The 14,119-nt window shown below is 41.8% G+C and overlaps 1 protein-coding gene across 4 annotated transcripts in view; it reads left to right on the forward strand.

Annotated features, from left to right (window-relative positions):
• The window catches only part of dock1 (dedicator of cytokinesis 1), a 184,852-nt gene that overhangs the window by 63,625 nt on the left and 107,108 nt on the right, over nucleotides 1-14,119 (forward strand). For all 4 annotated transcript variants that reach the window (XM_044337095.1, XM_044337096.1, XM_044337097.1 and 1 more), the window contains 3 exons: nucleotides 992-1,098; nucleotides 6,492-6,619; nucleotides 9,332-9,427. In XM_044337095.1, the coding sequence (XP_044193030.1) occupies nucleotides 992-1,098; nucleotides 6,492-6,619; nucleotides 9,332-9,427 (331 nt within the window). The remainder of the gene's footprint in view (nucleotides 1-991; nucleotides 1,099-6,491; nucleotides 6,620-9,331; nucleotides 9,428-14,119) is intronic.

Raw genomic sequence — 14,119 nt, forward strand, 5'->3', positions numbered from 1 at the left:
CAATATTTTTCATGATAACAATGTACTGTATGTTGTCAGAGGCGTCGCTCGATCAAACTACAGAGAATTATCATCTGACTGCAGCTCTCAGCTTTACGGAGCTTTATATTGAGTTTCAGCTCATTGTTTAGCTGTCTGACTGCAACTTTGGCTCTCATAGCATTGTTTTCGGCCGCAGCGGGCTATTATCAGAGAAAAAACTCTAAAAACTGACTGTAAACTGCCTGCTCAGCTCCAAATGGCGAACAGACACACTTAGCAACTAGCTGGTGAACATAGTGGAGCATTTAGCAGCTACAAGGCCCAGATATTTCCCTCAGGAGTTGGTAGAGACTAAAAAACAGAGCTAAAAGAGAGTGAATATTGGACTTTGCATTCAACCAGGTGGCCAGAAACACGACACCAAATACATGATAACGTTGCTCCATTGCCGCTGGAGTGCATGAAAAAGCAACTGTTTGCTAACAAGGTCAACATATCAACTTAAACGGTGATGATATGCCGCGTTTACAACTTGTTTCCACTAACCCCAAGTGGCCAAAAAATCAGTAAATGCACATTTAAGAAACCTTTTTATACAATAGATGGAAATGTTTGATGGTGGATAAACAAGTGAATTATATACAAATTGAGGTACTTTGTCTCATACATGCAAAAATCCTGTAAATCCACAATTGCTATGAAGCAGCCCTGTTCTTTGATTTGCAACATTGTCTGTTATTGTCTGATACAACCAGAGAGAGTGAAATCTATTCTGCACATTTACAGAGTTCGCCTCATGTCAGTTCCTCTGGGTCTTTGCTGTCTTACACTATATGTATGTCATATTTTCCAACCCCAACCAGAATATCTGAAAAGTACCTGGGCAGGTGTGCTGGACCTTTAATTGCGTTTTGGATGATTGCTTGTGGTTTGGAAGCAGTCAACCAACTCAAGACGCCTGATCAGTTTGACCTTTTATCTTTTATTGTCCCCCCTTCTGCCTCCGCAGCAAGCTGTTCACCGAGTTCATCCTAAAGGTTCCTCCGGGTCGCCTGGTGAAACAGAAGCTAGACTGTCTGATTGACATCGTCCACAGTGATCTCTTCACTCATCACGGTGAGAGCACACACACACTTGCACGCACGCACACACACAGTGCATGCACCTTCACTCATGGCGCAGTAATATACGCAATCACACACACCACCTGCCTCCCTCAGGCAGCCTTGTGTGAGCCCACAGTAAAGGTCATTGTCGAGGAGTGTGGAAATCCCTCTTGTTATTTACCAGAGTTAAGCATCCAAACTGCTAAAATCACCTGTACTTGTCTGTATCAGAACATTGGTGCTCCCATCTACCCACTCTTTCAATTCTCAGTCCCTACTTTCCTCTATGTTTTGATATTTTGATGTTTTTTCCTTAAGTGTATTTAGCAGTTTTTGTTTCTTTTTCATTCCTCGTCTTCAACAGATATTTTGGGCATTTTGTGCCAGTGTCAGATATGAGAGGCAGGGATTCAGCATTTCATACCCTTCATAAATGTAGAGATGGTTAATGAGAACCTAACTCTCCAGTCTCTGCGGTCAAACTAGCCTATAACAACCTGACGCTTTGATGGTCCAGGACCAAGCATTTCGCTAGAGGCAGCGGTCCTCCGGGGGTCATGTTAGGTTAGGTCTCGATTTAGAAACAACCACTCTTATACTGTCCTGTGGTGGTAAATTAAATGCAAAGTTAATCCTAACCAAATAAAACAGCAACAGTGATTTAATGTGGCCGGCAGGGACAACATATGCCTCGGAGCAGTCGACAAACATAAAGGAAGTGGACAACAATTATCCACTTGCACGGCTGCTCTGTGCCTCCAGCAGATGTTCAGTTCAGCATGAATGTAAAGAAAACAAATGATGAGATGGAATTTGGACAAGGTGTGATGGGGAGTTTGTCCTATTGAATAATGCCTAGTATTGAACATAACAGTGTAAATGTCTCTGGTTTCTACTTAATGATCCAGTACTTTCATACTTTAGCACCATAAAATTGTCTGATTGGTGGTTCGGCCAGTTTAGTGAGTAACTATTGAAGGGCAGTGCGCAGTGCGTGGTCCTCTGGTCATTACTATCGATCAGTTGGTGTAATTGTGGACAGGCAAGACTCCCTGATGCCTGTGAATGGCCTGCTGATCAGCAGGAGGACTGTTGCTGTGATGTAGATACGGACTATCCCGCTGCTCAGGTCTCAAAAGAGCTCCACGCTCCGGTGCTTTCAACATCTCTAGTAGTCTTTTGAAAAGCGCACGAGTCCTTTCAAACGGCAAAACCAGTGATGGAGAAGGCTTAATTGCCAATTGAAATTACATCAGTGCATCTACATCAGTATCAAGCTGAGTTCTACTTTGGAAATGCTTTATAACAGATAATGGTCACTGTGATGAGCAAATGAGTTAGCCAGACGGTTTATAAGGTGGTCTAATCAGCTGTAGTAAGTGCATAACGCTCCTGGGACTCACGTAGGTTGCAAACTCATCCCCAGGTGGTCCCTGAAAGGTTCCCTTGTCAGCCAGTCCGAGAGTGAAATGTACTGGAATGCTTTGAGCAAATCAACACCCAGCAACAAACTTCTACCTAGATGTGTTTTCTTCCTGCAGGCTGCATAATGATTAAAATATTAAATGTTTCTGTGTAAAAGAATGTCTTAAATTAGTATTTTTCAGTCCCCGATGGGGTTATTTCTGTTTTAAAATGGCAACTTTAGACAATAAAATAACACCCCTTTCTCTGCGGCTTTCATCTGTATGTTTGAAATTGAAATGCTGTGTGATTGGTATGCAGACGCAAATCCCACTGCAGATGAAAACTTAATGAACTCAGAAAACTAAACTGGAAAGTTTTTTTGTTTACTTTTTTATATTTTTATTTTGGAGGCACAATGTTGTGTCACCTTTCCTGTCGATAACGTAAAAGAGAGAGAGAGAGCGGGATGGGCGCATGAATCACTTGCAAATGATCTCAATGGAAGAGATCAAATATGTCAGCTGCTCTCCTGTACTGTGTTAAAGGGGGAAAATCACTGTAGCGTCTACAATCTATATGTGCTTTAAGTTTGAGGAGAGCACTCATGGTCTAGCTTGATAGTTCCAGTCTGCTTGTCCTCACTCCCACCCTGATATGTGTGTGTTTGTGTGTATATATATGTATATACGTATGCTCATATGTCTATTTATGTGTTTGTGTGTTACCACCTTTGTGTGTTTTGAATGTTGAGTAGGCGCAAATGGAATGCATATTGGAGCTCTGTAAAAAGAAGGTATTATACACTCAACACAATGTTAGACACCCTCAGACAGGAGATTTGCTTTTGTGTTAAAGCTCTGGAAGATTACTAAGCACGCACTCACACACATATAAAAACACACATTTTCCCTTTAAGCTTTATCAGGCTCGTAGCTTTGAGTTCTGTTTCGCAGCACCAAAAATATTTCAGCGCAGACATGGTTGTCACTTTGTGTCAGGGCTCTCTATCACAAGACAAGGCAAAACTCTAAACATCCGTAACATTTGTTTTCACGTATTTACCGGCGAAAGCTTTATGTGAATAATAGCTGTACTGTAGAGCAGTCTGTTCACAATACTGCCAACAGCCCCAGGAAGCTATTCACTCATAATTTGTGGAGCTTTTTTAGATGTTTAGACAGATAGCATTTATCCCTATTCCAAAGTCAAAATTTCGCAGTGGCAGGAAATCAGCACAGCTAAAAATGGAGTGTTTGGGTAGAGCCAGGAGGATTAGGGGTTATTGTTAATGGGGCTCTGGGGATGGCAGCACCAATCAATCCCAACACTTTGCTCCAAAGTGAAATATCTCGACAAACCGTTGGATCGATCGGGATAAATCCTAATGATGGTGATTCTGTGAGTTGGATATAGCCTCCAGATTTTGTGAGAATTAATGGCTGAATTTCCATGCGATTAATTTGCAGCGGATGCTTTCATGCTCATCAGAGGATAAACTCTTTTGATCGAAGAAACAACTCGGAGCAAATCGAAGTCATGTTACTACATATTTTCCCCTCAAACTGAAAGACGTTTTTTTTTCTGGGGGATGTAATGAGCAATACAGCCACAAATGACTCATTTAGCCCATAGAGTCTTAGTCTTGTTTATTAATTCTTTACATTTGTTTTTGATCATTTGGACCCCATGTTGTTTACATACTGTATTCAAGCAGAAGCTTCTGCATAATTATTTGTCCAGGATTATTAAAAACCATTTGAAAGAAGTCCAACAGTTATGTGAGGGGATTAATCGTTTAATTGATGCACTAATCAATATCTGAGTCATTAAAAATGAAACTTAAATTCTCCAGAAGTCTGTATTCATTAAATTGCTAATTACTACGTAAAGCATCCATTACCCTTTTATTACCTCATCATTGTCTGTGTGTGCAGCTCTCTGGCTTATGGTTACTTCCAGTAACGCAGTGAAATGGAAACAGTTCACCTCAGTCAGAGACACAGTCCTTTCTTTATCTGTCAGCATGGAATTGCTTCATATTCATGTTCAATTTTACATGTAGTTCTATCAGAAAGGAGTCAGATAATGTAAAAACACTTTGCATTCATGTTCAGTACCTCTGGGTATTGTTTATGAGGGTTCCCATAGTTCATGCTATTCATCATTTTTTTTTATATCCTGCTGTTAATCACATGGCCTTGAGCGGTATTGACAATTGGCGAAGCTTTATGTTTGTATGCTTTGATGAGTAATGGCGTCATTTTTTTTTTGTGCCAGTTGATTGGCTGTAACATTATCTATAAAGCAGAGACATTGTATTGATTTTGAATTGAAATCCATAGCTGGGTGGCCATTTAGAGCAGCAATGTCTCTCCACTTTGTTGTTAGAAAGATTGTTATTCAAAGAGTACTGTTGCTCCTGTGGTCTGCTACTGTATTGGTGATGAGTTCACTCAGTTTATCGGTATTTTGTTCTTGTTCTTTACTTTCTAGTGGACAAGATTGCAACTTCCCAAGGACTCACAACACCGATGAGTGGTCCTTTTTTATATTTTCATTTAGGATTTTACATTTAGAAAAAGCATTCCTCATGGTACGGACAGATGTATGGATACTTCTGTACCTGATGAAGAGCTAATTTGGGCTTGAGATGGTTGTGCCTTTTGTAAACATAATATTTTTTTTAAAATAGAGCTCTCTACAGATCGAGATCAAGAAAGATGTGTGTGTGATTGCTTTTAAGATTACATTAATACTGTTAAATGCCTTTATGTTTGTGTGGAAGATTACGTGTCAGTGCACTGCATTGAGAGTTATAGGAAGCAGTGGACAGAACCCATCACTCCACTTCTCAGTTCTGTCCAGATACTGTCCAGATACAGCTTTTTATGATTGCTTTCTTTTCCTTAAATCAATAAAAATATCCCCTTAACCCTCTAACCTATGCTCTTCTAATTGAACCAACCCAACTCCAGTATTTGTCCCAAGGCTTTAAATATAACCCACCCTGGGTGAACACACACATACACAAATGCCACCAAGATTGGAATCTGAAGGTTTAATAAAAAATATGATAATTTTGTGGCAGACCGCTGTAGGTTTACCCTCCATGAGACTACTCTCATTTTCTGGCTTATCACCGCTGTCCTCCATGTCCAATTGCCAAACTCATTCTCTACCCTCTAAATATGGAAAAACCCTTTTTGATGTTTCTGTCAACATCAGCTGAACTCTTTGGTTTGGTTGCATATTCTGTAGAATTAATCAAAGCTTTGAAGTTGGGATTTTTACCTGTGAGTTTGTCAGAACTAGCAAGAAAGTTGTTGTTTTCCACTGTTTTATTTTGTGGTTTTAGGGGCAAAGAGGGACATAAATTATAATATATATATATAATACATTTTTGGTCCTGGAAAACATAACTTTATTAACTATATTCATGCTTTTTCTTATCAAAACTACAATGCTTGACATTCACACTTTAAAGCTGACTTGTAAAACTGCAGCCTTTGTTGCCTTGTGGGGCAATAGGAGGTTGGGTACTTTGACAACAGCAGATGATATTAGAGCATGATCACTTTGGCCAATCTGTCCAGATTCTCCATGCTGATGTTGAGATCACTGAGTGAGATGTTGAGATGCTACAGTAGATTGTTTTTTTTCCCCCCCCTACCTGATATTTCAAGGGACCACTTTGCTTGGTTGTGCTCTGAGCATGTTTATGGCTCTAATTGGCTTTTGTTCTGACAGTTGTGCTGTTGTACTGTTACCAGTCCGAGGGATTTTGGGAGCTTTTGCCACAGTCATTTTAATTTATAAATTCATTGTGTACATTGTTTTAATTTAATCCTCTGAGCTGCGAGGAAGCCATTAACAAGCAGCGTGCGTCTGCATCTAGAGTGTGTCGAGAGCATATGCCGCACTGCCTTGTGGGATCTATCATCTGCTCCATGTGTTGAGCGGCATCGTGAATGTTTATATTCGGTGATGTCCCCGCAGATTGCCGTGAGATCCTCCTGCCGCTGATGACAGACCAACTAAAGTTCCACCTGGAGAAGCGGGAGGAGCCGAAGGCTTGCTGCCAGCTGCTCAGTGACATCCTGGAGGTGCTCTACAGGAAGGATGTGGTAAGGAACACACCTCTACAGCGTTATGTATTTTTATTTCTCTCTGGGATAAACAGCAGGATAACGAGGGGATCCAGGAGTGCCTCCATAAAAGAAGAAACAAATTTCGACTGCGGTTACCGTTACTGAATAGCTGCTAATCAGTATGCTGTTCTTAATTTATTTTATTGCCCTGTGTGTCCTGAAAAGAGCACATTTTTACAGCACTCTTAATTTACTAACCTGTAGAGTTGGCTGTGCTCCATAATTCATTGCTCAGGGAGGCAAGAGGCCATCTTCAACACCAGGAATATACTCCAAGAACATGGTAATGAGCTCTTCTTAAGCCCTAGGTATTTTAAAAACCAGTCGTTGAAGTCAATCACAGAGCCGGTTATGTAGCCAGTCACAGCCATTAATATTTTCATCATCGATTAATCTCTTGATTGTTTTTCATTAACTAATTCATTGGTTTTTTTTATAAAATTGTTCAAACAAATCTAAAAAATGCCCATGACAAGTTTCCAGAGCCCAATGTGACATTTTCAAATTGCGTGTCTCGTCCGACCAACAGTCCAAAACCCAAAAAATGTTCAATGTGCACTTACATAAAACAGAGAAAAGCAGCAAATCTTCACATATGAAACACTAAACAGCAAATGTTTGGCAGTTTTCCTCGATAAACGCCTGAAACAATGAATTGATAATCAAAAAATGCTCATCAACTCTCCGTCAACAGCTTTTCAACTCGTTTTTATTACGGAAATTAATTTTTCACCGGTGCACACATCCCTCATACTCACATCATCAGTCTCAGACCTCACACACACGCGCACACGATAAACACACACACAGAAACATTCAGCAGCTTCATAAGTGTGTTTCATCCTCTTCCATGCCCAGACTCCTGATGTCCTCCCTCAGGCCCTCTCAGACTACCCTCACCATTGATCACCATGGCCTGGCCTCCCACACTCCACTCTGCTAGGGATTATCCACTATCTCCCACTCGCTCTTGCCTTTCACACTCTTTCTCTCTGCGTCTCTCTCTTGTTTCGACGCTTCCTCTTTCTCTGCCTCTTTCGTATCGGCGCTGCACGTCAACACAAACACATCCGCGCGCTTTCAAAGATTTCATTGTGTAAATAAGGCAAGGAAACTGTCGTGGATACTGTCCGTTTGTGTTTCTAAGTCATCAAAGAATTAATTGTGTATTTCTGAATAGAGAGATTTTTCTTTGTGCTCTGGGTTTGTGTAGGACGTTAATACAAGCCTGGATTTTTCTCTTAAAAACAGTCCGGTAATCATGTGGGTTTTGAAGAAAGATGTGTGTCACGCTTGCTGGATTGGAAGGAAATATCAGAAATTCCCTCCTCAAATCCAGCACTCCTCTGTGTGATTGTGTTAATATTTGTGTGTGCACAGACTTGCATGCATGCATACTTCAACCGCAGAAGGAGCTGCGTAAATTATTGAAAGTTTAGCTTGATGCTGCAGAGCTCGTTCTGCTTAGAAGATTCCTCCCTACAGACAGGTGAAGACTGTAAAAAAAAAAACAAAAAAAAAAACAGCCCTATGTTCACTCAAACTCACTAATAGGCGAGTAAAGGGAAATTGTCCCACTTATGACAAGGGTACAGCTGCCCCCATGGGTGTTTTCCCCTTCGAAAAGCTAAGATTCACAAAGTATAAATCATATTTGTCAGGTCTCTTAGCACACAATGTCCTCAAAGTTTCCTCAGAATTTCAAGCTTGTGAAGTCTCTTTGTAGAATGGAAGAAGTATTAATATTTCACCGACCTATTCATGAGCAAAATCAGATTTTTTTTTCGTTTGTTGTAATTCCACAAAAGCAGTAAAAAAGGAAATGTTTTTTTTTTTTATACTACGTTGTTAGTTAGAAGGATACTTCAAAAACCTGTGAGTAGATTTCAATGTTTGATAGAAAGACCAAGGACTGGGGGAACAAGCAGTCAATTTTCACTGAATATCTGTCACTGTGTATATTCCTTGAAACTGAAGGAGGAATCCCATCTAAACCACTTGAACATTGTCAGCAAATCCGCCTTTTTGTAACAGTTATTGACAATGTATAGAATGTTCTTACCATTATTCCCTGGTGATGTATTTTTCCTTTCTTGTGCGGATAATCCAAATTAACATGACAAGCTATGACACTCATCCGTATCACCAAGAGCCTCTCAGAATCAAGGTTTCAGGGTTTTTTTCTAGTTTCATCAGTTTGCGCTGACATTTGACATCATTCGCTGACAATCATTTCTAAAGGAGATGGAGCCAGCAATTTATACATTAGTAGTAGCCTCAACAGCACAGAACGCAGTGCAACAAAATGACTCTTTTGCAGCCAACGATAAAACCTCGCTCTCCTCTTTTTGTTTGCCTTTAATGCTTTTAATACAACCTGTGCACAGCATGTGCGGTATGACTCATGTAAATAATGTCTGTTCTGTCAGATGTGTTTATAGTCATTGTGAGAAATGTAGGATATTAATAATTTTATTATAATTTGAGTAGAAGAAGCAGGTTGCGGGGAAATAGACTAAAACATGTCACTACAAAATAAGTCTTTGAATGTAATGGACGTGTTATGTAACAATAAAGAAAAGTTGTCACATGACTTTTCTTTGAAATGTTTGTCATGTTAGTTGTGCCATCGCCTCCTGCCTTCCATATGTTTGTGTGTGTTGATTATATATGTATGTATTTTTGCAGGGTCCCACCCAGTGGCATGTTCAGATCATCATGGAGAAGCTGCTAAGGACAGTTAACAGGACAGTCATTTCCATGGGCCGCGATTCCCCTCACATCGTAAGTCTGTCTGATTCTCTGCAACTATCAGCGGAGTACCCACAACTTACAATCTTTCCATCACACACACACATACACACACACACACACACACACACACACCAATTTAGAGGCTTCTGTACCACAACCAGCTTAACTCCCACAGGCCCACTGCAACTCCAATTCCATTCCAAAGCCATCATTAAAGGTAAAGTCTACCTTGGCAGAATGCTGTCACGCAACCTCAGTCTAAGAGCAGCTTTGATCTGCTCGTATCCTTCTCCAGCCCAGTTGTTTGTGTGCCGATCTGTGTGTGTATGTGTGTGTGTCTTGCTTTTGCTGTTTTATGTTTTTTTTTTTTTTATGTGTGTTTTCCTGTTTGTGTCACTTATTAGAACATTTCTGCCGCTCTATGCTGTAATCTAATCACTGTATCCCCCTCCACCCCCGTTAGCATCCTTCTCCCAATCAGAAACCTCAGCTAGAGCTCGGTTACAATTAATGCTCGTATCAGTCATCATATAAATACGCTGTCTGCCTGATGTGCGTGGCAAAGCCTTCATCTGTTTTCATGAGTCCAAAGGGTCCAATGAATGTCAATGTCTGTATTCTTTGACATATTCTATCGCATCCTGTGATGCCTGTATTCATTAGAGCTGAATGTAGCTCGTGATTTGACTTTGACGGTGAGAGCTGGGTAATAACCGTGTACTTTTTATGCAGATTTATATTGCAAATTCCTCTGAAGGCACTTAAAGGTACTTTTATGGCTCACTTAAATACAGCTAAGTGATGAGTGACCTTTTCTCTGGACATCAAGTATGTATAATGTAAAATCATATGTACAGACTCTTACTGGTTGCCGTAGCATCCTGTCCTATCCTGTCTTGGCTTATTTATCATATGTGTGCATCCATCCGGGAAGCGGCAGGAAACGGAATCACCTGTTTAAATGGAAGCTTATCTGCTTTTATTACCAGTCACTGAGCCACACCAACAAAGAGTGATTTAATAAAGGCAACAGAAGCCAGAGTTATCACACACTAATCGTCCTGTGCGTGTATGTGAGTGTGTGTGTGTGTGTGTTGTGTGTCATAGTGCTATAATATGTCCGCAGCACTCATCCTTCGTCCCCTGTGTCCTCTCTCACTCTCTTCTTTTATTCTTCTCTTTCTCTCTCTCTCTCTCACACATCCTCCCTTTCTCTCTAAGTTGCAGTAAAGTGATGTTGGATCGCAGAGATTCTGAAGCTGCTCTAACTCTCTCTCTGTCTCTTGCTCTCTCTCCCTCGCTCTTTCTCTATCTATCTATCTAAAGGTAATCTAGCAATGCATCAAGCTAATTGAATAGATGGCAAGCCCTTTGTTGTGTAACAATCGCCAGCGTGCATTGCACTGCATAATATAAGGCTAATGAAGCTGTGAGTTGAGCTTAGGCCTCCCTGCTGCCCCCCTTTTCTCCCAGCCAGCTGCCTAGACGGGGTCTAGGACTCCCACTTACGTACCGTCCCTCTTCAGCTAGAGCCTGGGAAGTCAGATTTGGAGAAGACATCGTACACTGGAAGATATGTTGCTAGAACTTGAACCAGCTGCCTTTGCCGCTCACCTTTTGCTTCTAACTCTGCTGCCATTTTTCTGTGTTTTTTTTTTTTTTTTTTTCTGCTGTGGGGTTCTTTTGATCATGCATTTCAGATACGGAGCTTGCCTACCTCTTTGTCTAAAAGGCTATCAACACTCATGAAGGCAGTGCACGCAGGTCTCCTCTCTGCTGTATTATACTAAGTGCATCCATTTCAGCATCTCCCCTGTGGTGTAGGTGAAATGGCGTTTCCTGCTTCCAGCAGTGGCTGCTGAATGGCGCTAAAGCAGACCAGACTCCTTTCTGGTTAATGAAACTGCTCTACCCATGACCTCCCGTGGCCCTTATTGAAACCATCTACTTTGTATACATGTGGTGCAGCCGCCCTCTACTACACCTTACCTCACTCCCCCTATAGACAACTTGCTTCTGTTGTCCCTACTGACCCCTACTTTTCACCAGCTGCTGCCTCTAGAGCTAGCGAGCCACTGTACTTGACTGCCTTGACATTTCTAAGTACCTGCATAATATTTAGCATTAGGGTGCAGCGTGTCCTTTTAACGCAGTTGGAGTTAGAGGTCACATTAAAGATTTGTCTGTTTGAAAGCACTACGACTGTTTTATTCAAACACTGTGCATGATATAGTACTTGGGACAGAAGCAACATTTGAAGCCGGTCCCCGAATTATTATTTAATGATCAATTGGGTTTGGTGTGAATTTTTAAGAGCTATGAGGCATAGTTAGTGCTGCTAGAAGTGTCGTAGCTTTCTAATCAAAGGACTGTTGTTGCCGCCTCTGGGTACTGCTGCCTACTCTGCAGGCAGATTGCACACTGCTGCTCACACAACACCGCAGCCAACCACCGACCTTGTTCTTCTGAGTGGCAGCCTCTTACATTTAGATTTATGCATTAACGTTCTACTCTGTCTCCTGCCTTTCTCTCTCCCTCCTATTTCCTTTCTCCTCTCTCCTGGCGGTGGTGGACACAGAATGTTGATGAGAACGATCACAGCGACGGCTTGGGGGCGTCAGTCTTGTCGCGTGTTGTCACTGCAGCACTACGCCTGTTAGGGACTTAGACACAGCATCGGCACGCATTTGCATCGTTGGGACAACCTAGCGGGCTGTATCTTTATACTCCGTGTCCACCCTCACACAGGTTGAGTCCTTGTGAATATATTTACGTTAGGATAGTGGCAGAACCATTTTGGCTGTCCCTGCTGAAAGTTCTACCTTTATGCCCTTGAATTACATGTCCTCTGGTTTAAGCTTCTGGATGAGCTCCGCTGATACACACGGATAGGAAGCTGCCCACTGGGAAAAATCAGTGCCTAACAGACCTGAGGATACATTGTTAACATTGCTAGAGAGTTACTGTAGTCTAAATGACCTGATGAACTTTCTCAGATTTCGAGGACGAACCAACAACAGGTTGTGCTCGTCGTTAGCTGCAGTGCTTCTCGGTTATCCTGCCGATTTTTTCCTGCAGTGTGCAGAATGAATGGAGTGGAAAGCTGCAGGGGGACGGACTGTGTTATTGATTGACAGTATGGGGCTGACCGGCTATAGGGGCTGGAGCTTGTTCTTTGCTGCATGCACCCGCTGACCGAATATATCGCTACACAGCCGTTTCAGTGACGTCTATTCAGATCAGAAACCTCTTTGTATCTTCGGCTCTCTGTATCACTCACTCTCTTTATCTCTCTGTCTTTATCTGTTTCTGTCCAAATATTTCTCTCAGGGTCTCCTTGCTTCCCTTTTTTCTGACTCCCCCCCCCCCCCCCACCCTTCCCTCTTTCTCTCTCCTGCTGGCCAGACTGCTGCAGAGCTCTTACAGAAAAAGAAGCATAGTGAGATATGGCACTGCATCATAATGCCTCAAACATACACTTATCACTCACTCGCCGCACCTCTCCTCTCCTGCGCTGAAACTTAAACTGAGCATCCTCTCGGGTTTATTGACCCTGCGACAACTCATGTCAGACGTGTGCTCACTGTCAACACTTTGTGAAAACCACCAGCACTCGCATGTTGGCGTTCGTCACCCTCAAACCACAGAAGGCTGCAGTGAAAGGATGTAAGAAAAGGAGATGTGAAGCTGCACTTTGTGTCTTGTTTGTACCTCAGCACTGTGCTGTAAACATCCACCTAAGGGGAATCCCTGTGGAAATGGCCTTGCTATGGGTGAGAGGAGGAGGAGGAGGGGGGGAGGGGGGGCGTTGCCCTCAAGCAACACTGGTTCCTAGAGCTTCATGCATCCATGTGAGGGTGACTCGGCAGCTGTGGGGCATTTAGTCAGAGCCCTGTCCCCAGTTTAGCTCATGGTTTCACCTCATTGCTGGTCTGTGCCAATATCCGGCAGGTCAACGTATGCGCACAAGCACACAGACGTTCCCGAAAATCCCCCTAGACGACATTAAAGTAAGGATGGGAAGGGCAAGAACTGTGCTTTGGGTGTAAGCTGTGGCTCAGAAGCGTGTTCCAAGGCAGGCTGACTTTGTGCATCAGAAGCCTTTAGCTGCTCATCCCTCTGTTCTATTCTGCTCTCGTCTCGTGCCACACTACTGCATCAAAGAGATCCAGGGCTGATTTTAAGAGTAGTTTCAACTTCATCTCCTGCTTTACATCACATAAAAAGTAGCATTGTTTTTTTTTTTTTTGCATACAGAATTGTCAAACCTTATGCACTAAATAAAATCATAATCTTAATTTGTAAAGGATCTTTTCATCCAAATTCTCCCAAAAAAATCACATCTTCTCAATTACTTATTGTGGTATCTAGCCATTTGGATAGTTTTTGTTTCATTTGTCCAAGTTTTTAGATATCAGACAATAAGATTTCTGCCTCCGTCCCAATTAATTGGAGGTGAATGTAATTTGGTTTGTGATGCTCAAAGCAAAACTTAACATTAAAACAATTCAACAATGGTGTGTCTTTCCACTACCTTTTTGGCACAAAGGCTTTACATGACCAGATACCACTAGAGATAAGCGAGAAAATGTTTTTCCAAAATTTGAGTAGACTGACCCTTTATCTGATATTTGCTTGATGATCAGCAAATGATACTCAGTTTACCTCAGACTCTGAGAGCTCTGTAGATGTCTGTTTTTATTTATTTTTTCTTTTTTTTTT

The sequence above is a fragment of the Thunnus albacares genome, chromosome 20, assembly GCF_914725855.1.
Source record: "Thunnus albacares chromosome 20, fThuAlb1.1, whole genome shotgun sequence".
Lineage (NCBI taxonomy): Eukaryota > Metazoa > Chordata > Actinopteri > Scombriformes > Scombridae > Thunnus > Thunnus albacares.